Source organism: Pan troglodytes, chromosome 4 (genome assembly GCF_028858775.2).
Source record: "Pan troglodytes isolate AG18354 chromosome 4, NHGRI_mPanTro3-v2.0_pri, whole genome shotgun sequence".
Lineage (NCBI taxonomy): Eukaryota > Metazoa > Chordata > Mammalia > Primates > Hominidae > Pan > Pan troglodytes.
In genome coordinates, this window is record NC_072402.2 from 849895 (window position 1) to 872648 (window position 22754).

Sequence of the window (22754 nt, forward strand, 5' to 3'; positions counted from 1 at the left end):
ACAATTGCATCGTCCTTCAAAGCCACCCAAGAGGTATGGATATGGAAGACACCTAAAAGGACCAAACTGTGGAGAGACAGTGCCGTCCTAAATGAGTAAATAACAGAAGCCACTGTCATGCCTGGGGCCAGTCACTGAGGCTGGAGGAGGATGGAGAGGGGAGCAAGCCCACTAGAGAAGGACCTTCTTTGCTGAGACAAGGAGAAATCAGCAAAATTTAGGAAACCTCTGGGCTGACAGATTAGAATCTGAAGGAGCCTTGAATGCAGGTGGATCTTCTCTACCAAGTAATTCTCTTATAGGGAATTTTGCTGAGTAAGTGGAAATGGAAGGGTGGGACTAGAAAGCAAAAAGAAATCTCAGAATCTCACAGTCACATGGGCTGGGTGCACTGGCATTATCACGCCTGTAATCCCAGCACTTTGCAAGGCTGAGGGGGAGAATCGCTTGATCCCAGGAGTTCAGTAGCATCCTGGGCAACATGTGAGAGCACAGCTCTACAAGAATTTTTCTAAAACTTAACCAATCATGGTGGGTGGTGCATGCCTGTGGTCCCAGCTACTTGGGAGGCCGAGGTAAGAGGATTACTTGAGCCTGGGAGATCGAGGCTGCAGTGAGCTCTGATAGTACCACTGCACTTGGCCTGGGCAACATAGCAAGACCCTGCCTCAAAAGCTAAATTATAGTCATACAGTTCCAAAGAGTTGTAATCTCCAACTCTTACAGTCTCATGGTCTCAAAATCTCATCGTCTAACAGTCTTAAAATTTCAGTCCCATGGTTTCAACATCTCTCAGTTCTTATTCCAGGCTCCCCCTGGAGGGAGAGAGATGGACTCACCATCAAAGGATTTGAAACTAGAGATAGGCTGAAATTAATCAACCTTAAAACCAAACTCCACCCAATTAAAATCTGATAAGAAGGTCCTGGTGGCCAGTGAGGTCTGAGGCTGGGCTGAAAGGTGGAGAGAGATCTCATTGCACTCCTGTAGCTTTAATTCCAAGGCTTTCATAGAGGAATTAAAGCCACAACCCTGCCCCAAATTGGCTCTGTTTCCAAATGCATTACACTGATAAGCCCCTCACCTAACTGCCTAACAGAAGAAAGAACATTTCCTCTTGAAACATGCCTGCATTAGACAAAATCTCTGAGATAAAATTTAAGAATTGGGGATTTGCAAAGGTACCACATTTCATCAGTTCATAAATAACAGCAAAATTCTCAATAGAAACAGACCACCCAGGTGTTGGAATTATCAGACAGAGACTTCTTAAAAACTATAATAAATATATTAAATAACCTATAAGTAATATGGCAGATGAAGTAGATGAAGAGGTGGAGAGTTTCAGATTTCGAAAGTATTTTAAAAGAAGAAAATGGGCCAGGTGTGGTGGCTCACGCCTGTAATCTCCCCACTTTGGGAGGCTGAGGCAGGCGGATCACGAGGTCAGGAGATCGAGACCATCCTGGCTAACACGGTGAAACCCCATCTCTACTAAAAATACAAAAAAATTAGCCAGTCATGGTGGCGGGTGCCTGTAGTCCCAGCTACTCGGGAGGCTGAGGCAGGAGAATGGCGTGAACCCGGGAGGCGGAGCTTGCAGTGAGCAGAGATGGCACCACTGCACTCCAGCCTGGGTGACAGAGTGAGACTCTGTCTAAAAAAAAAAAAAAAAAGAAAATGGAAATCTCCAAACTAAAAAATACAAGATCTGTAATTAAAATGCTTAGTGAATGGGATTAATGCAGATTGGACACAACAAAGAAAGGATACATGAATTTGAAGACTTGCCAAAGAAAGTCATCCAAATGGAAGCACAGAGAGAAAGGAGAATGAGGAAAAAATGAATAAAACCTCAGTAACTGGTGTCATTATCAAGCAGTCGAAATGTGTATAATTGCATTCACAGAAGGGGAGGAAAGTGAGAAAAGGGCAGGACAAATAAAGAAGTATTGTTAGAATTTTTTTCAATTTGTTTAAAACCAGAAACACCTGGATCCAGGAAGCTCATCATCACCTGACAGAGGAAGGAGGCAAACTGCATGCATCAGGGAACAGTAAGAATGACCGATGACTTCCTCAGAAGCACTGGGCTTCAGAAGACAATGGAAAAACATCTTTTAAGTGTTGAAAGAAAAAATTCTATATCCATCAAAAATAAATGTCTACATCCAGCAAAAATATCTTTCAAACATGAAGGCAAAACAATGACACTTTTAGGTTAATAAAAGAGTAGACCAGCAGAGGTGCAATAAAAGAAATGCCAAAGGGTGGTCTTTAGGTTGAAGGGAAATGATACTAGATAGGTGAAGGGTACAAGAAAGGCTAAATACGTGAGTAAATATGAATGTCTTTAAAAGATTATTAACTACTTAGATCAGTGTATCATGGGGTTTTTAATCAATGTAAAAGTAAAATATATGACAACAAAAGCACAAAGTGTTGGGGAAAGTAAATGAAATTATACTACTGAAAGGTTATTACATTGTTTCGAATTTTAAAATATTAATTGAAGTTAGGCTGTAGTGAGTTAAAGATGCATATTGTAATCTTGAGATCAAAAATAACACAAAGAGATCAACGAAATATTCAAGAGATAAAATGGAATCCAAAAAATAGAGGATGAAAGGAAGAACAAAAGAACAAAGAATAGATTGGACAAATAGAAATTATATAACAAGATGATAGATTTGATTCAACCATACCAATAATTATTTTAAATGTAAACCAAACACTCCATGTAAAAGGCAGAAATGGACAGACTCAAAAAAAGGCAAGAGCAACTAAACGTTCGTTGTATAAAATGCCCTTTATTTTTATGTATTTATTTATTTATTTTTAGATGGAGTCTTGCACTGTCGCCTGGGCTGGAGTGTGGTGGTGCGATCTTAGCTCCCTGCAACCTCTGCCTCCCAGGTTCAAGCAATTCTCCTGCCTCAGCCTCCCGAATAGCTGGGATTACAGGCATCCACCACCACACCCAGCTAATTTTTTGTATTTTTAGTAGAGATGGGGTTTCACTCCTGACATCAGGTGATCCACCTGCCTCGGCCTCCCAAAGTGCTGGGATTACAGACATGAGCCACCGCACCTGGCCAAAATGCCCTTTAAATATAAAGACACACAAAAATGGAACCTCAAAGAATGGGAAAATACCACTAAGCGTAAGAAAGTATGTGGTGGATTAATATCAGATAAGTAAGATTCCAAGACAATGAGTATCACCAGAGACAGATAGGGACAATTTGTAGCAACAAAAGGCTCAATTTATCAACACAGTGCCTAATAATAGAGCTTCAAAATACATAAAACCAAACAATTGTCAGCAGTAAATGTAGATTTTTTACCCTCTCCTCTCAGCAATTCATAGAACAATTGGAAAAAAAATCGTTAAGAATATCAAAAACCTGAACAGCGTTAATAATAAACTTGACCTATTTGACATTTATAGAACATTGCACACAACAAATGCAGAATACACATTCTTTTGAAGGTCACATTGAACCACTTCACAAAATAAACTACATACTGTAGATGATTTTTTTCAAAGTATCAATAATTTTCTAAGGACAGAGATCAGAGTTTTTTTTTTTTCTGACTACAGTGTTATTAAACCAAAGCTCAATAACATAAAAGAGATAACTAGAACTCACAAAATACTTGGAAATTATGTATTTCTAAATAATCCATGGGTAGAAAAGATTACAATGTCCATAAGGGATATTGGTCTATATTTTTCTTTTGTCTGATATCTTGGTAATGCTTCTTAGAATGAGTTAGGAAGTATTCCCTCCTCTTTAATTTTTTGGAAAAATTAGAGAAGGGGTGGTATTCTTCTTTAAATGTTTGGTAAAATTCACCAATGCAACCATGAGTTCCAGGCTTTTCTTTGTTAAAAGATTTTTAAATTACTGATTCAATCTACTTAGCAGTCATAGGTATATGCACATTTTAAATTTCTTCCTGATTTAATCTTGGTAGGCTTTGTGTCTCTAGGAATTAATCTAGATTATCCAATTTATTGATGTACAGCTAATAATAATTTTTCATAATCCTTTTTATTTCTGTAGAACCAGTAGTAAGTAATATCCCCTCTTTAATCTGATTTTAGTAACATGAATCTTCTTTTTTCAGTCCACTTAGCTAAAGGTTTGTCAACTTTTTTTATCTTTCCAAAGAACCAATTGTTGGTTTCATCCATTTTGTCTCTCGTTTTTCTATTCTTTCATGTATCTCTGTTCTAATCTTTATTGTTTCCTTTCATCTGCTAGCTTTGGGTTTAGTTTTTTTCTTCTTTTTCTAGTTCCTTAAGTTGTAAAGTTAGGTTGTTGATTTGCTATCTTTACTTTTTAAAAATGTAAGCATTTATAGCTATAAATTTCCCCCTTAACACTGCTTTTGCTGCCTCCCGTAAGTTGTAATATGTTGTGTTTTTGTTTTCATTTCATTTCAAACATCTTCTCATTTTTCTTGTGATTTCCTTTTTGATCCATTGTTGATTAATTTCCACAATTTTGTGAATTTTTCAGTCTTATTTCTGTTATTGACTTCTAACTTCATCCCTTTGTGATCGGCGAAGATAATTTGTATGATATCTATCTTTTTAAGTTTACCCAGACTTAATTTGTGGCCTAACATATGTTCTACCCTGGAAGTTGTCTCACGTGTGCACTTGAGAAGCATGTGTATGTCCAGCAAAAATACCTTTCAAACATGAAGGCAGAATAATGACACTGCTGGCTAGAGTGTTCTGCATATGTCTGTTAGATGGAGTTGATTTATGGTATTGTTAAAGTCCTCCATTTTTAAAAGTACATCTTCTGTCTGGTTCTTCTGTCCATTGACAGTGAAACAGTGAGGTATTGAAGTCTCCAACAATTATTGTAGAGCTGTCTGTGTCTGTCTTCAATTCTGTTAGTTTTTGCTGCATACATTTTGATGGTCTGTCATTTGGTCTGTAAATGTCTATAATTGTTATATCTTCTTGCTGTATTTAACCTTTTCTTAATATATAAGGTTCTTCATGGTATCTTGTAACATTTTATGATTTAATGTCTATTTTATCTGATATTAGTATAGTCATTCCTGCTGTCTCTTGGTTACTATTTGTGTGGATGTATTTTTCCATCTTTTCAGTTTGGATCTGTTCATGTCTTTGAATCTCAAGTGAGTCTTTTGTGGACACCATATAGTTGGATCATGTGGGATTTTTTCAAAAATCCATTTTGCAGGCTGGGTGTGGTGGCTCACACCTGTAATCCCAGCAGTTTGGGAGGCCAAGGTGGGTGGATCACCTGAGGTCAGGAGTTTGAGACCAGCCTGGCCAACATGGTGAAACCCCGTCTCTACTAAAAATACAAAAATTAGCTGGGTGTGGTGGTGTGTGACTGTAATCCCAGCTACTTGGGAGGCTGAGGCACGAGAATCACTTGAACCCAGGAGGCAGAGGTTGCAGTGAGCTGAGATCACACCACTCAACTCCAGCCTGAGTGACAGAGCGAGACTTAAAAAAAAATCAATTTTGCCAGTTTCTGTCTCTTGATTGGGTAACACATTTATGTTTAAAGTAGTTACTGATAAACAGGGGCTCCTGTCGTTTGTCCATTTGTTTTCTATGTATGTGCTGTATAGCTTTTTTGTCCATTTCCTGCCTTACTGTCTTCTTCAGTGTTTAGTTGATTTTTTGTAGTAAAAGGCTTAAATTCTTTCCTTGTTTCCTTTTGTGTACATTCTATAGCTATTTTCCTTTTGATTACCATGGGGATTACACTTATTATCCTAAAGTTATAACACTAATTTGAATTTATACAAGCTTAACATTAATAACATAAAAAAATTCTGTTCCTTTACAGCTCTGTCTCACCCCTTTTGGTTGCTGATGTCAGAAAATTACATCTTTATACTTTATTAGTATGAAGTATTACTAATTATTACTAGTAGTATGAAGTATTAAACATGAACTAATAATTCTTATAAATATATTAGTGTCTTAAATCATGTAGAAAACCAAAAGACAGTTACAAGCCATTGTTACAGTAATACTAGCTTTCATAATTTGCATATATTTACCTGTATTGAAATCTTTATTTCTTCATAGTCCTTCAAGTTACTGTCTAATGTCCTTTGAGTTCACCCTGCTGGACTCCGTTGTTTCTGCAGGGTGGGTCTAGTGGTAACAAATCCCCCCAGCTTTTGTTTATCTGGGAATGTCTTAATTTCACTCTCACTTTTGAAGCATAGTTTTGCTAGATATAAGAGTCCTTGTCAACAGGATTTTTTTCTTTTATCATTTTGAATGTTTTGTCCCACTGCCTTCTGGACTTGCAAGATTCTGATGCAAAATATGACGACAATCTTATTAGGGATTCTTGTATGTGATGAGTCACTTCTCTCTTGCTGCTTTCAGGATTCTTTGTCTTTGTCATTCAAAAGTTGGATTATAATGTGTTTTGGTGTGGGTCTCTTTGAGTTCCTCTTACTTGGAGCTTATCAGGCTTCTTGGATGTTTGTATTGATGTCTTTCCTCAAATTTGGGAAGTTTTCACACATTATTTCTTCAAATATTCTATGCCTTTTTACTCTCCTTCTGGAACTCCCATTTTACATATGCTGGCTGCTTGATGGTATCCCACAGGTCTTTTAGGCTTTGTTCACTTTTCTTTCTTCTGCCTGCTCAAATCCACCTTTGAACCCCTTTAGTGAATTTTTCATTTCAGTTATTATACTTTTCAGCTCCAGAATTTGTTTGGCTTCTTTTTAGGATTTTTAATATCTTTGTTGATATTTTCACTTTTTCATACATCACTTTATTTTCTTCACATCTTTCTTTAGTTTTTTGAGCATCTTTAAGACTGTTGTTTTAAAGTCTTTTCCTAGTAGGTCTACTATCAAGTCTTTTCCAGGGACAGTTTCTAATTATTTTTTCCATTGAATGGAACATACTTTCCTGTTTCTTTGAAGGCCTCATGATATTTTGTTGAAAATTGGACATTTGAATCTAATTATGTGACAACTCTGCAAAGCAGACTTTCCCCCTCCCTTGGGGTTTGCTTTTTATGTTGTTGAAGCGGCACTGTTTTCTGGGGTAAATACCCGGGGTTCATCATCTCACACCAAGAAGATTAAGGACATGGACACACATGAGGAGTGAGTTTAGGAGTGGAGGTTTAATAGGCAAAAGAAAGAGAAAGGAGAAGAGCTCTTACTCTCAAGACAGAGAGGGGTGCCCAAAAGGGAAATCTGGCCTGCGGCAGAGAGCACCAGATTTTATAGGCAGGCTTGAGGAGGTGGTATCCCATTTACATGGGGCCCACAGATTGGTTGGACCAGGTGTGACATTTACATAGTGTGCGGGTCGGGGAGGCTGGCCACCCCACCCTAATCTTATGCAAATGTCCTTTCCACTTGGCCAGTGCCATCTTGCCTGCTCCTTACTATACACGTGGCTGGCAAAAGAAGGGAAGACGGAGCTGCCATTTTGAACATGCCTAGTCCCAGGTAGCCTTTTCTTATTGGCGCAACTGCCAGCATTCACCTGTATGAGCTTCCAGCTTGCTTGTCTATGTCTGCAGCTCGATTTTAAAGGCTGCTCTTTGTTAGAAAAGAAAGTGATTTGGGGGCTGATTTTCATTAAAAGGAAACGTTACTACAGACTTTCTTTCCCTCACTATCTGCCTAATTTCTTCTTAACTCCTATATCATTGTTTCTGCTTATTGTTGGTTTTTTTATTATTATTATTATTATTATTATAGGCTGCCTCTGTGCCAAGGCCCAGCCTGAGGTGTAACCTTAAGGTCATTTCAGTTCCTTCTGAGCCTGGTCCTTTCTTTGAGCATACATGGTCATTTTCTAATTTTCCTTATATACATTTTTTTTTAATGTCCTAGTGTTTAATGTCTGGCTCACAAAAGGGGAAAAGACAAAAAAATGAAAGGAGTGGCAAAAGGGCACCACCTCTTTAAATCCCCTGGAAGTCACTTCAGTGGCAGTGGTAGGTGGCGGCCGAACAGTGAGAAAGGTGCAACAATATTGAACTTGCACCTCTTTGTCTGCACCTCTGTGGTCACCAGCCACAGTGATTAGAGCACTGTTAATGAAAAGAGTCAAACTCTGTAAAATGTTTGAAGGGATTTATTCTGAGCCAAACATGAGTGACTATGGCCCCTGATACAGCCCTCAGGAGGTCCTGAGAACATGTGCCTGAGGTGGTCAGGGTACAGCTTGGTTTTATACATTTTAGGGATATTGAGACATCAATCAAATAAATTTAAGAAATACATTGGTTTGGTCCAGAAAGGCAGGACAACTAGGGGATTTGGTGAATTTAAACATTTTCTGGCTGACAATTGGTTGAGTTCTTCTAAAGACCTGGAGTCAATAGAAAGGGAGTGTTCAGGTAAAGATAAAAGATTGTGGAGACAAAGTTTCTTTTGAATCTTATGGTGGCTGCCCTTAGGGACAATAGATGACAAATGTGTCCTATTCAGACCTTTAAAAGGTACTAGATTTTAGTTAATCTCTTCAGGACTGGGAGGGCCCGGAAGAAAAAGATCTAGCTATGTTAATAGAGAGTCTTTACAGATACAAATTTTCCCCCACCAAGGACAGCTTTGCAGGGCCATTTCAAAATATGGCAAAGAAACGTATTTTGCAGTAAAATATTTTAACTTTCTTCTTTGTCACATGATGTTATGCCAGAGTCAGATTGGAAAGTCATGATCTGTATGGCTAAATAAAAACCACATGATGAGAATTTATGGTTTGTAGGGCATGAACTTCCCCAGACCCCTCAGATAGGCATTTAGGCAAGATTTAAAAAATCAGAGCTTAGTCCTCAGCACTGATCCACTGTATTTGGATGACAGGGGTTTTCTTTTTTGTTTCTTGGGGTTTTTTGGCCACTTTGGCTCTTGCAAGCCACTCCAGGAACACAGGCACAGCTGCCTGCGGGGCTGGAGGTGGGGCTGCCAGCGGGGCCAAGAGCTGAAATTGACCACAATCAACCACAATTTGCCCTTCATGCTTTTGGTAGACTCCAGAGTTCCAAAATAGTTATGGCAGACAGATTCTGCCAGTGCAGGTGTTGTCCAGATGGGGAGACAGACTGCTGGTGCCTCCTACTCCACCATCTTCCCAGAATCCTCCTCACAACTGGGATAACCATAAAGAGTGTAAACCAGAAATGAAATTCTAAGTCCCCCACCAACTGAACAGACTCCCTCTCCCTTGGCCAAGGAGATCCCAAAGAAACTGGAAGAACGAGTTCAGGCCGTGACAGGGAGGGGTCGGACAGGCCTTTGGAGTTTAGGCACAACTGACCAGCATTAGTATTAAAATAGAGACCAAAAGACTGACGAAACAGATTCCGTAGCAATAAGATACCAAATCTGAACCTGTGGCGTCACATGACAACAGGCCCTGAGGAAATGAAATTATTTGACTCCAAAATAGATTTCTTTGCCGTATTCTGAAGCAGCCTTGCAAAATTGTCTCTTGTGGAGGACATTTGCATTCTGTAGAGAATCTCCTTCCCTTTCTAGGTCTTCTCCTGACCCGGGAGAGGGGTTTAACCAAGAGTCTGACACCTTTTAAGGTACAAGAGGAGACATTTGCCATCATTCTCACTGAAGCCTGCTACTTAGAAGCTTCATCTACAGAACAAGAACCTTGGCTTTATCCCCCTTTATCTTAACTGGAGTGTTTCTTTCTGCTGACGTCAGTTCTTTAGGCAGAGCTTACCTCTTCCAACCAACTGCCAATCAGAAAAATTCTGAGTCCATCACCCCTGCCCTCCAAATTTGAGATGTCCTGCCTTTCTGGGCGAATCCAGTATATACCTTACATGTATTGATGTATGTCTTTGCCTGTAACTTCAGTCTCCCTAAAATGTATAAAACCAAACTGTAACTAGACCAACTCAGGCACACATTCTCAGGATCTCTTGAGGGTGTACCCCAGGTGGTGGTCACTTACATTTTGCTCAGAGTAAGCCTCTTTAAATATTTCATAGAGCTTGGCTTTCTTCATCAACAAGGGTCAATGAGAGCTACGAAGTATTCCCTAGGACTGAGGGAGAGCTCCCAAAGAGGAAATAAGCCTTCCCTAGCCCCCATCAAGATAGTGGTGGGTGAATGTGCATTAATGTATTTAAAGCTAAAATAAAATATTTAGGGTATGTATGACCTTTTTTTTTTTTTGTCATTGCCTGCCTTAGCAAACTAATTTCCAGTCCTGACCACTCACAGCTGGAGGCATCAAAGGAATGTACAACTTAGAATGTTGCAAAGTAGGCAGTAAAATCAGTGGGCAAGAGGACAGGCTTCACCCAGAATGTGCTTAAGAGTCACACATGCTCATAGGTCACTCAGGAAAATGTCTGTATAGGTTTTCCCACCCAAGACCACATTAAATCCAGATGAGTCAGAGTGAATATGAAGAGAGAGTGAGAGAGAGAGAGAGAAAGGAACATGCTTTCTCATCAGAAAAAGACAGACTGACTTGGCTGAAGCAAAGAGTGACACCACAAAGAGAAGGAAATTGATGGCAGAAACATCTAGAAAATTTACAATTCAAAAACATCAGCAGAAAAAACACACAAAACAAAAGCTATTCTTTACAATGTCTTTGCTGAGGGCTTATAAAAATAAGTGAAACACTAAGAGCCAATAGAAAAATTGGCAGACTTGAAGAGATAATTTACAGAAGAGATGTTACAATTTAGCATTTAAAAAATACATAAGGAAATGGTAATAACTAATATTAAGCCAAAAAAGGAGTGTAAATTGGTTTCATACCACAGTAGAGGGAAGCTCATCCCTTAACGCCCCCTCATGCCCTGGGAGGTTACCTGTCCCATTGCCCAGAATGAAGCTGAACTTTTAGGAATATTGAGATTCATGGCGTGATATGCCTTTGTTATGATCAAAACCTGTTAATTGTCTCAGGAATTTCAGGCTCCTGGACAGCTTTGTGAAAGCTCATTATAAAGCGGGACTCTGCTTATTTTTAGCAGCTGAGCTGCAGCACTTAAACAGTGAAGTCGAGTGCCCTCATTTTAAATAAGAAAACTCTGGTTCTGACACTCTCCTTGACACTGTGTTGAAACAACTTGACTGCACCGCTTAGAGAAGACATCAAAATGAGAGAAAGATTTACCCTGTGTGATCTGCAGCTTTCTCAGGACTGGAACTATTCAGAACATGACTACAAGATTTATAGCATCTGGTCTAATTTGGTAGCAATCCCAGGGTAGCCAAAAGATTTACAATCTAAACCATGGCTAGTTTGGCCAAGGAGAATCACAGAATTGTGAATTGTATTGAGGCAAAGAAGAATGGTGTTCTTTCTCTATTTGTTTCCTTTTCAAAGCCTTGATGTACATTCCACTTGGAATAGTCTTGTCATAGTTCAGCTGTTCGTGTCATGTACATTATTATGAAATCACAGCTGATGCCCCACCCCTCTGCAAGTTCCCCTTGAAGAAGCTGCTTCCTTTTTTTTTTTTTTTTTTTACTTTAAATTCTAGGGTACATGTGCACAACGTGCAGGTTTGTTACATAAGTATACATGTGCCATGTTAGTTTGCTGCACCCATCAACTCGTCATTTACATTAAGTATTTCTCCTAATGCTATCCCTCCCCCAGAACCCCAGCCCCCAACAGGCCCTGGTGTGTGATGTTCTCTGCCCTGTGTCCAAGTGTTCTCATTGTTCAATTCCCACCTATGACAGGGAACATGCGGTGTTTGGTTTTCTGTCTTTGTGATAGTTTGCTGAGAATGATGGTTTCCAGCTTCATCCATATCCCTGCAAAGGACATGAACTCATGCTTTTTTTTATGGCTACATAGTATTCCATGGTGTATATGTGCCACATTTTCTTAATCAAGTCTGTCATTGACAGACATTTGGGTTGGTTCCAAGTATTTGCTGTTGTGAATAGTGCCGCAGTAAACATACGTGTGCATGTGTCTTTATAGTAGCATGATTTATAATCCTTTGGGTATATACCCAGTAATGGGATCACTGGGTCAAATGGTATTTGTAGTTCTAGATCCTTGAGGAATTGCCACACTGTCTTCCATGATGGTTGAACTAATTTACACTCCCACCAACAGTGTAAAAGTGTTCCTATTTCTCCACATCTTCTCCAGCACCTGTTGTTTCCTGACTTTTTAATGATTGCCATTCTAACTGGTGTGAGATGGTATCTCATTGTGGTTTTGATTAGCATTTCTCTGATGACCAGTGATGATGAGCATAGTTTCATGTGTCTGTTGGCTGCATAAATGGAAGAAGCTTCTTCTGATCATCTCAATTGATGCAGAAAAAAGCATTTGACAAAATTAACACTCTTTCATGATAAAAACAAAATACCCTAGGAATAAAAGGAAACTATCTCAACATAATAAAAGCCATATATGTAAAATCCACAAACAATATCGTCCTCGGTGGGAGACTGAAAGCTTTTCCTCTGATACCAGGAACAAGACAAGGATACGCACTTTCACCACTTCTGTTCAACATGGTATTTGAAGTTCTTCCTAGAGGAGTTACGCAAGGAGAAAAAAAAGTGAAAGGCATCCAAACTGGAAATTAAGAAGCAAAATTATCCGTTTGTAGATGACATGATCTTGTATTTGGAAAACCCTAAAGATTTTATAAAAACTTTAGCTGTTAGTCCTTTGTTGGATGTATAGATTGCAAAGATTTTCTCCCACTCTGTGGGTCATCCGTTTGCTGATTATTTCTTTTGTTGTGCAGAAGCTTTTTACTTTAATAAAGTCCCATCTATTTATCTTTGTTTTTGTTGCATTTGCTTTTGGGTTCTTGGTCATGAAGTTTTTGCCTAAGCCAATGTCTAAAAGGGTTTTTTCTGATATTATCTTTTAGAATGTTTATGGTTTCTGGTCTTAGATTTAAGTCTTTAATCCATCTTGAGTTGATTTTTGTATAAGGTGAGAGATGAGGATCTGGTTTTGTTCTTCTACATGTGGCTAGCCGATTATCCCAGCACTATCTGTTGAATAGGGTGTCCTTTCCCCACTTTATGTTTTTGTTTGCTTTGAGGAAGATCAGTTAGCTGCAAATATTTGGGTGTATTTCTGGGTTCTCTATTCTGTTCCATTGGTTTATACACCTATTTTTATACCAGCACCATGCTGTTTTGGTGACTCTGGCCTTATAGTATAGTTTGAAGTCGGGTGATGTGATGCCTCCAGATTTGTTCTTTTTGCTTAGTCTTGCTTTGGCTGTGTGGGGTCTTTTTTGGTTCCATATGAATGTAGGATTGTTTTTTTTACTTCTGTCAGTAATGATGGTGGTATTTTGATGGGAATTGCATTGAATTTGTAAATTGCTTTTGGCAGTTTGGTCATTTCACAGTATTGATTCTACCCATTCATGAACATGGGATGTGTTTCCATTTGTTTGTGTCATCTATGATTTCTTTCAGCGGTGTTTTCTAGTTTTCCTTGTAGAGGTCTTTCACCTCCTTGGTTAGGTATATTCCTAATTATTTTAATTTTTTGCAGCTATTATAAAAGGGGTTGAGTTCTTAATTCGATTCTCAGCTTTGTCATTGTTAGTGTATAGTAGAGCTACTGATTTGTGTACATTAATTTTGTATCCTGAAACTTTGCTGAATTCATTTGCCAGTTCATGGAGCTTTTTGGAGGAATCTTTAGAGTTTTCTAGGTATATGACCATATCACCAACCAAAAACGACAGTTCGACTTCCTCTGTACTGATTTGGATGCACTTTATTTTTTTCTCATCTGACTAATATCCAGAATCTACAAGAAACTCAAACAAATCAGCAAGAAAAAAAAAAAAACAATCCCATCAAAAAGTGGGCTAAGGACATGAATAGACAATTCTCAAAAGAAGATATACAGATGACCAACAAATATATGAAAAATGTTCAACATCACTAATTATCAGGGAAATACACATCAGAACCACAATGTGATACCACCTTATCATGCAGGAATGGCCATAATGAAAAAATAAAAAAATAATAGATGTTGGCATGGATGTGGTAAAGAGGGAACACTTTTACAGTTGGTGGGAATGTAAACTAATACAACCACCATGGAAAACAGTGTGGAGATTCCTTAAAGAACTAAAAGTAGATCTACCATTTAATCCAGCAAATCCCACTCTTGGGTATCTACCCAGAGTAAAAGAAGTCATTATACAAAAAAGACACTTGCACACACATGTTTATAGCAGTACAATTTGCAACTGCAAAAATATGAACCCAGCTCAAATGCCCACCAGTCAATGAGTGGATAAAGAAAATGTGACACACACACACACACACACATACATATATATAGTGGAATATATATATATATATGGTGGAATATATATATATGGTGGAATATATATATATGAGATGGACTATATATGATGGAATATATATATATACGAGATGGACTACATATATGATGGAATATATATAGATAGAATATATATATGATAGAATATATATATATATATATATATATATATATGTGATGGAATACTACTCAGCCATAAAAAGGAACAAAATAATGGCATTTGCAGCAACCTGGATGGAAGTAGAGACCATTATTTTAAGTGAAATAACCAAGAATGGAAAACCAGACATTGTATGTTCTCATTCATAAGTGGCAGCTAAGCTATGAGAATGCAAAGGCATAAGAATAATACAATAGACTTTGGGGATTCATGGGAAAGGGTGGGAGGCAGGTGAGTGATAAAAGACTACACATTGGGTGCACCCTCCACTGTGATGGGTGCGCCAAAATCTCAGAAATCACCACTAAAGAAATTATTCGTGTAACTAAACACCACCTGTTCTCCGAAACACCTATTGAAATTTAAAAAAATGAAGGCCAGGCATGGTGGGTCATGCCTGTGATCCCAGCATTTTGGGAGGCTGAGGCAGGTGGATCACTTGAGGTCAGGAGTTCAAGACCAGCCTAGCCGACATGGTGAAACCTTCTCTACTAAAAATACAAAAATTAGCCGGGTATGGTGGCGTGTGCCTGTAATCCGAGCTACTTGGATGGCTGAGACACGAGAATCACTCGAACCTGGGAGGCGGAGGTTGCAGTCAGCTGAGATCGTACCACTGCACTCCAGCCTGGGCAAAAGAGTGAGACTCTGTCTCAAAAAAAAAAAAAAGAAAAGTAAAACCTGTTAGAAATAATAATTCATCAAAGTTGGAGGATACAAAATCAACACAAATCAGTTGTGTTTCTATACACTAACAATGAGCAACCCAAAGATTAAGATAACAATTTGTGGCCGGGCGCGGTGGCTCACGCCTATAATCCCAGCACTTTGGGAGGCCAAGGCAGGCGGATCACCAGGTCAGGAGATCGAGACCATCCTGACTAACTTGGTGAAACCCCATCTCTACTAAAAATACAAAAACTTAGCTGGGCATGGTGGCGGGCGCCTGTAGTCCCAGCTACTGGGAGGCTGAGGCAGGAGAATGGCGTGAACCCAGGAGGTGGAGCTTGCAGTGAGCCGAGATCACACCACTGCACTCCAGCCTGGCTGACAGAGCGAGACTCCATCTCAAAAAAAAAAAAAAACCAGTTTGATTTATAATAGTATTAAAAAGAATGAAATACCTAGGAATAAATATAACTAAAAAGGTAAAAGACTTGTTCACTGAAAATACAAAACATTGCTGAAAGAAATTAAAGAAGATGTAAATAATTGTAAACATATCTCATGTTCATGGATTGGAAGACTTAATATTGTAAAATGGGCCGGGTGTGGTGGCTCACGCTTGCAATCCCAGTACTTTGGGAGGCCGAGGTGGCGGATCATGAGGTCAGCAGATCGAGACCATCCTGGCTAACACAGTGAAACCCTGTCTCTACTGAAAATCCAAAAAAATTAGCCTGGCATGGTGGCAGGTACCTGTAGGCCCAGCTACTGGGGAGGCTGAGGCAGGAGAATGGCATGAACCCTGGAGGCAGAGCTTGTAGTGAGCCGAGATTACGTCACTGCACTCCAGCCTGGGCGACAAAGCGAGACTCCATCTCAAAAAAAAAAAAAAAAAAAAAAAAAAAAAAAAAATATATATATATATATATATATATATATATATATCAGTACTACCCAAAGTGATCTACAGATTCGTGCAATCCTATTAAAGTCTCAATGGTGTTTTTTGCAGAAATAGAAAAGCCCATCTTAAAACTCAAGTGGAATCTCAGGAGACCCCCAAATAGCCAAAACAATCTTGAAGAAGAGCTAAAAAGTTGGAGGACTCACACTTCCTGATTTTAAAACTTAGTACAAAACTACAGTAATCAAAGCAGTGTGACACTGGCATAAAAACAGACACACAGACCAGTGGAGTGGAATAGAGAGCCCAGTAATGAACCCTCACGTATATGGCTAAGTGATGTTCTACAGGGGTGCCAAGACTATTCACTGGGGAAAAGACAGTCTTTTCAATCAATGGTGCTTAGAAAACTGGATATCCACATGCAAAAGAATGAAGTAGGACCCTTACCTAAACCCCATTTACAAAAACTCACTCAAAATGGATCAAAGACCTAAATGTCAAAACTAAAATTATAAAACTCTTAGAATAAAACATAGACGAAAAGCTTCATGACATCCAATTTGGCAAAGATTTTTTAGATATGACACCAAAAGCACAACCATCAAAAGTGAAAAATAGGCTTCATCCAATGTTTTAAAAGGGTACTATTGCATAAAAAGGGCCTTATTGATACAGTATAAAAGCAGCCCTCAAAATGAGGGAAATATTTGCACATTGTGTATCTCATAAGGGATTAATATCCAGAATGAATGAAAAACTCCAAAAGCTCAACAACAAAAATAACGCAAATCAAAAATGGATAGAAGACTGAACAGGTATTTCTCCAAAGAAAATATACAAGTGTCCAATAAGCACATGAAGAGATGCACAACATCATTAATCAGGAGGGAAACACAAATCAAAACCTCAATTAGATACCACCTCCCACCCATTTTGATAGCTTTTAAAGGAAAAACACCATTAAAGGAAAACACCATTAATAGGAAAACACTATTAAAGGAAAAACACCACTGGGAAACAAGTGCTTGCAACGATGTGGAGAAATTGGGGTCCTCGTGCGTGGTTGGTGATGACGTAAAATGGTGCAGCTGCTGTGGAAACAGTTCTTCAAAAGAGTGAACACAGAATCACCCTATGATCCAGCAGTTCCACTTCTGGGCACCTACCCAAAAGAATTGAAATCAGGGATTTAAACAGATATTTGTATACCCATGTTGATAGCAGCATTATTCACAGCAGACAAAAGGTGGAAACAACCCCAGTGTTCATGGATGGATGAACAAAATGTAGTCTATACACATAATGGAATATTATGCAACCCTGTGGATGGATGAATGGATAGCAAAATATAGTATGTACACGCAATGGAAGATTATGCAACCCTCAAAAGGAGTGCAGTTCCAACACGTGCCACATGTGGCATGGATAGACCTTGAGGATACTGTGCCAATGGATAGGAGCCAGTACTGGAAGGACAAATGTTGGATGATTCCACTTGTATGAAGTAGTCAAATTCATCAAGACAGGAAGTGGAATGGTGGGTACCAGGGGCTCAGGGGCAGGGGAATGGTGAGCTGGTGTTTAATGGGTTCACCGTTTCAGTTTGGGAAGATGGAAAGTTCTGGAGATGGTGGTGATGGTTACATAACCGTGTGAATGTACTTAATGCCACTGAACTGTACCCCGTAAACATAGTTATGCTGGTGAACTTCACATTATATCTGTTTACACACACACACACACACACACACACACCCTCCTCCCCACAGTCTCTGACTTCCCTCCTGCTCTGGGCTGTGCCACTGCCTTAACCCGGACCAGTTCCCTTCTACAGTGAAGAAACCCTATGCATATTGGAAATAGGGTTTGGAAATAGGTTTTGTCTCATCAAATATTTGATATGTAGAGACCTGCAGACCCCTGTGGGAGGGCAAAAGGCATGAAAGGCTCCAACACCCTCCCATTTCTGTTTTCTGGAAAAAGTCTGGTGGTGTGATTACAAGGACAAGTCACAACGATTTTTTCAACAGTCACTTGTGCATTTTACGTCAAATCACCACTTCACAGGAACATGCCCTGGGCACCAATATGGCTGTGCTGGGCAATAGGATCGGGGACGGACTCTGGGGGCCAGGCTCGGGGAGGCCCTTATGGACCGGCAGGTACTTGTGTCTTCTGGGGTGAAACCTGTGGAGGGGATGGAGGTGGCCCCACCAGGCATCCAGCCCAGGACACAGCTCCTCAGGCTGCCTCGCAGCGTCTGGGGAGGGTGTCAAGGAGCCGCTTCTTGAACGGCTTGCTCACCGGTGTGAGGAACACGCACAGACGTTTCTGAAAACTGGGTGGGCCAATGTCTGTATGGACTGTGGGTCTGGACTGGAGCAGCTCCAGGGCCCACCCTGACATCAGACGATTAAATGACCACTTGGATTTGCCAGTGGCCCACAGAAGACCCTGGGACCCGCCTCCCACCGGCAGCTAATTTCTTCCCTCTGAAATAGATGAATATTTTCTAGTTTTCTGCATTACATTACTTTCATCTGTTCAGGTTATTTTCTGAAATGAGGGTGTAACTTTACATTCTTTAAGTCAAATTTGCCATATCAATGATAGTTCCGTTTTATGCCTCCTGTTCAGTATATCCTCCCCTTGCGTGAAGTTCGAGCTTAAATTCTGATAAAAGTTGAGGAACTTGTTTTCACTTCCCTCAGCCACCTAGGGATGCTCATACTCGATTTTACATTCTGGGAGTTCAAGCCCAGTAAGGTGAAAATGATTAGAAAAAGGCTTTTGAGAATAACCTTTCACCATCTGCATATGTGTCTCTTTCAGTGGCAAATGCCCTTTTAAGTTTTTAGCGCATTTTTATTGCCATTCTGGAAAGCTGGGGTTGTGACTTCCATCTGAGTCCCTGAGGCCAGCATAGTAAAGCTGAGCTGAGAATGGGCCTCGTGCTTGAGAAAAGGCACCAACACCTAAGGCATGTTTGTTACCAGTGCAAAACATGATCGGTGGGTGGGTTGAACTTGAACTTGGTGTAAGATTCTGCAGAAGCAACTGAAACCCAGGCGGGGCTCTAGGCCCCAAGATGTTTACTGTATTTTAGTTTGTCAGAGCAACATTTGGGGAAAATAAACACTCAACAGTTAAGTGATCTGTGTGCAGTTTCTAATAGCACAGGAAATGCTAATGAAATCACATTGGGTGAAAATAGTTAAAGTACACAATTGTAAATGGAGTGGGATCTCAACTATTTAAAGGGAACAGAGAAAATACTGAAGTGAAATTCACCAGCATCCCGGCACCCGCACCCCTCGCTGAGGAGGTCGAGGTAGCGCCTGCAGCAGCCGGGAGCCACAGGGAGCACTGGGAGTGCAGAGGAGGGAGCCCCCCATAGGGTGGCCCTGACCAGGGCTGGCAGGGGCAAGTGTGGATGCCCGGCTCCTTGCCCAGGCTGGGACCACTCTGAGGGACAACTCACCCTTCGGAGCGCCTGGTGGGCTGTGGCTGTGGCCCTCGAGCGGCCTCCTCTCCCCTGTCCTGCCCACCTACCCCCAGCCTCCAGGAAGAGCTATACAATTGCTTTTTTAACTGACCCCTGAACCAAAGAGCAGCCCGTGTTTTCTAGTCCTAATGACCTGCTTTATGTTCCAAGGGACAGGACACCCCAGCCCCCATGAGACCCCTTCCTTGTGGGAGCTCAGTCACTGACCTTCCCCTGAGGGGTGGAGACCCAGGGCACGGAGGGGCCCAGGCCATGGCCGTGCCCACCACTAACCTCCCTCCTCTCTTGTCTCAGGCCAGGTACAGGGGTCTGGTCTTCCTGCACCCAGGCTGGCCGCTGTGCGCCCATGAGAAGGTGGTGGTGCAGCTGGCGTCCCTGCACGGAGTCAGGCTCCAGCCCGGGGACTTCTACCTGCAGGTCACGTCGGCGGGGAAGCAGTCAGCTAGACTGGTCTTGAAATGCCTGTCCCGGCTGGGAAGAGGCACAGAGGAAGTCACCGTCCCTGAGGCCATGTATGGCTGTGTCTTCACGGGGGCATTCCTGGAGTGGGTGAACCGGGAGCGGCGCCATGTCCCCCTGCAAACCTGCTTGCTGACCTCAGGCTTGGCCGTCCACCGAGCCCCGTGGAGCGACGTCACTGACCCTGTCTTTGTCCCCAGCCCTAGAGCCATCCTGCAGAGCTACTCCAGCTGCACAGGTCCTGAGCGGCTGCGCAGCAGCCCCTCAAAGGCCCCAGTCCCCACCCAAGCCACAGCAGGCCCCCATTTCCAGGGAAGCACCTCTTGCCCCGACACCCTGACCTCACCCTGCTGCCGAGGGCGTACGGGCAGCGACCAGCTCAGGCCCCTTCCTTATCCAGAAAGAGCCGAGCTGGGAAGCCCCAGGACCCTGTCTGGAAGCTCAGACAGGGACTTCGAAAAGGTCAGCCCCTCAGAGCAGGGCCCACGGATGCCCTCTGAGAACTGTGGGGGGTCAGGGGAGAGGCCGGACCCCATGGACCAGGAGGACGGACCCAAGGCCCTCACCTTCCACACAGACCTGGGCATCCCGAGCAGCAGGAGGCGGCCGCCGGGGGACCCCGCTTGTGTGCAGCCTAGACGCTGGTTCAGGGAGTCGTACATGGAGGCCTTGCGGAACCCCATGCCCCTGGGCAGCTCTGAGGAGGCCCTCGGGGACCTGACCTGCAGCTCCCTGGCTGGAGCCAGCAGGGACCTGGGGACTGGGGCAGCAGCCAGTGGGACCCAGGAGGAAACCTCCGGCCCCCGGGGAGACCCCCAACAGACCCCAAGTCTAGAGAAGGAGAGGCACACACCCAGCCAGACAGGTCCAGGAGCTGCAGGGCGGACCCTTCCCAGGAGATCTCGGTCCTGGGAAAGGGCACCCAGAAGCTCCAGAGGGGCCCAGGCTGCAGCCTGCCACACCTCCCACCACTCAGCAGGCTCCAGGCCTGGGGGCCACCTAGGAGGACAAGCTGTGGGGACCCCAAACTGTGTCCCAGTAGAGGGTCCCGGCTGCACCAAAGAGGAAGGTAAATGCTCCCCACGCCCTCCCCTGCGCACCCCCACAACCTCCCCTGCACACCCCCACCGCTCCCCTGCACACCCCCACCCTCTACCCTGCACACCTCCACAACCTCCCCTGCACACCCCCACCCCCTCCCCTACACATCCCACAATCTCCCCCTGCACACCCCACCCCCTTCCCTACACACCCCCACAACCTCCCCCTGCACACCCCGACAACCTCCCCTGCACACCCCGACAACCTCCCCTGCATACCCCACAACCTCCCCTGCACACCCCACAACCTCCCCTGCACACCCCCACCGCCTCCCCTGCACACCTCACAACCTCCCCCTGCACATCCCCACCCCCTCCCCTGCACACCCCACAACCTCCCCTGCACACCCAACCTCCCCTGCACACCCCCACCCTCTCCCCTGCACACCCCCACCCCTTCCGCTGCACACCCCACCCACTCCCCTGCACACCCCCACCCCCTCCCCTGCACACCCAACCTCCCCTGCACACCCCACCCCCTCCCCTGCACACCCCGCCCCCTCCCCTGCACACCCCCACCCACTCCCCTGCATACCCCACCCCCTCCCCTGCACACCCCACAACCTCCCCCTGCACACCCCACAACCTCCCCTGCACACCCCCACCCCCTCCCCGCACACCCCCACCTCCTCCCCTGCACACCCCCATCCCCTCCCCTGCACACCCCACCCCCTTCCCTGCATACCCCACCCCCTCTCCTGCACACCCCACAACCTCCCCCTGCACTGTCCCCCTCCCACCCTGTCACAGTTTTGTTTGGTCACTTGATCCACAAGAAGCCTGTCTCCATGTTCATATTGGCGCTCACATTCTGGAGACCACAAGTCCAACATCAAGCTGTGGGCAGAGTGTGTTCCCCTCCGAGGACCGGGGGCACCCATCCCGCCTCTTCCAGCTTCTGGGGCTCCAGGTGTCCCGGGCTGTGGCTGCAGCCCTCTAACCGTCCTCCGTGGCCTCCTCCCCAGTGCTTCTCTGACTCGAATCTCCCTCTCCTTGCTCTTGGGCACCCATCGCTGGATTCGGGGCCCCTCTAAACCCAGGACGACCTCACATCCAGATCCGTAGACTCAGTTTCCAACTGGAGGCCACATTCACAGTTTCCAAGGGTTAGGAGAGAAAATGTGATGATTTAAAAGACTAAGTTTGCAAGACATAAAGTAAGAAAATAATGACAACATATTTCTTAAATATTTCAATTTTTTTTTTTTTTTTTTTTTTTTTGAGTAAAGAAATATCCTGTGAGTAACACAACCAATGATTTTGGAAAGAAGGAAAAAATGTGAACATACTGATGTAGGCTCCAGCAAGTAGGGCCACCCAACCTGGGGAAAGTGACGGGCTGAGCCCTCCTCTCCGTGGCCCCCCCCCCCCCCCCCGCAGTGCCTGGAGACAGCCACGCCTGGCCTGCCAACCCCTCCTACCTGCCTGGCCTGACCAGGGGCTCGGAGGCAATGGCACCACAGCCCTTGGAAACAGAAGTGTGGCCCAGCCCATTCCAGCCACCTCATGAGAGCCTTTCGCCTTCAAAGTTAGGCTGCTGTGCCTGGAACTTCTGACAGGTCCCAGAGAGTGCCGCACACACACAGGACCTACCGCAGAAAGAGCTTTGTAACAGA

The 22754-nt window shown here is 43.1% G+C and overlaps 1 protein-coding gene across 27 annotated transcripts in view; it reads left to right on the plus strand.

Moving 5' to 3' along the window:
- The window catches only part of PLEKHG4B (pleckstrin homology and RhoGEF domain containing G4B), a 156682-nt gene that overhangs the window by 87432 nt on the left and 46496 nt on the right, over positions 1-22754 (plus strand). For 24 of the 27 annotated variants that reach the window (XR_010156814.1, XR_010156815.1, XR_010156812.1 and 21 more), the window contains one exon: positions 19874-21107. Coding sequence is in view for 17 of the 27 variants with exons in the window: in XM_063810191.1 (XP_063666261.1) it covers positions 19874-21107 (1234 nt within the window). In the remaining 10 variants the exon portion in view is untranslated. The remainder of the gene's footprint in view (positions 1-19873; positions 21108-22754) is intronic. The other 3 variants (XM_063810193.1, XM_063810194.1, XM_054684896.2) reach the window with 1 other exon arrangement.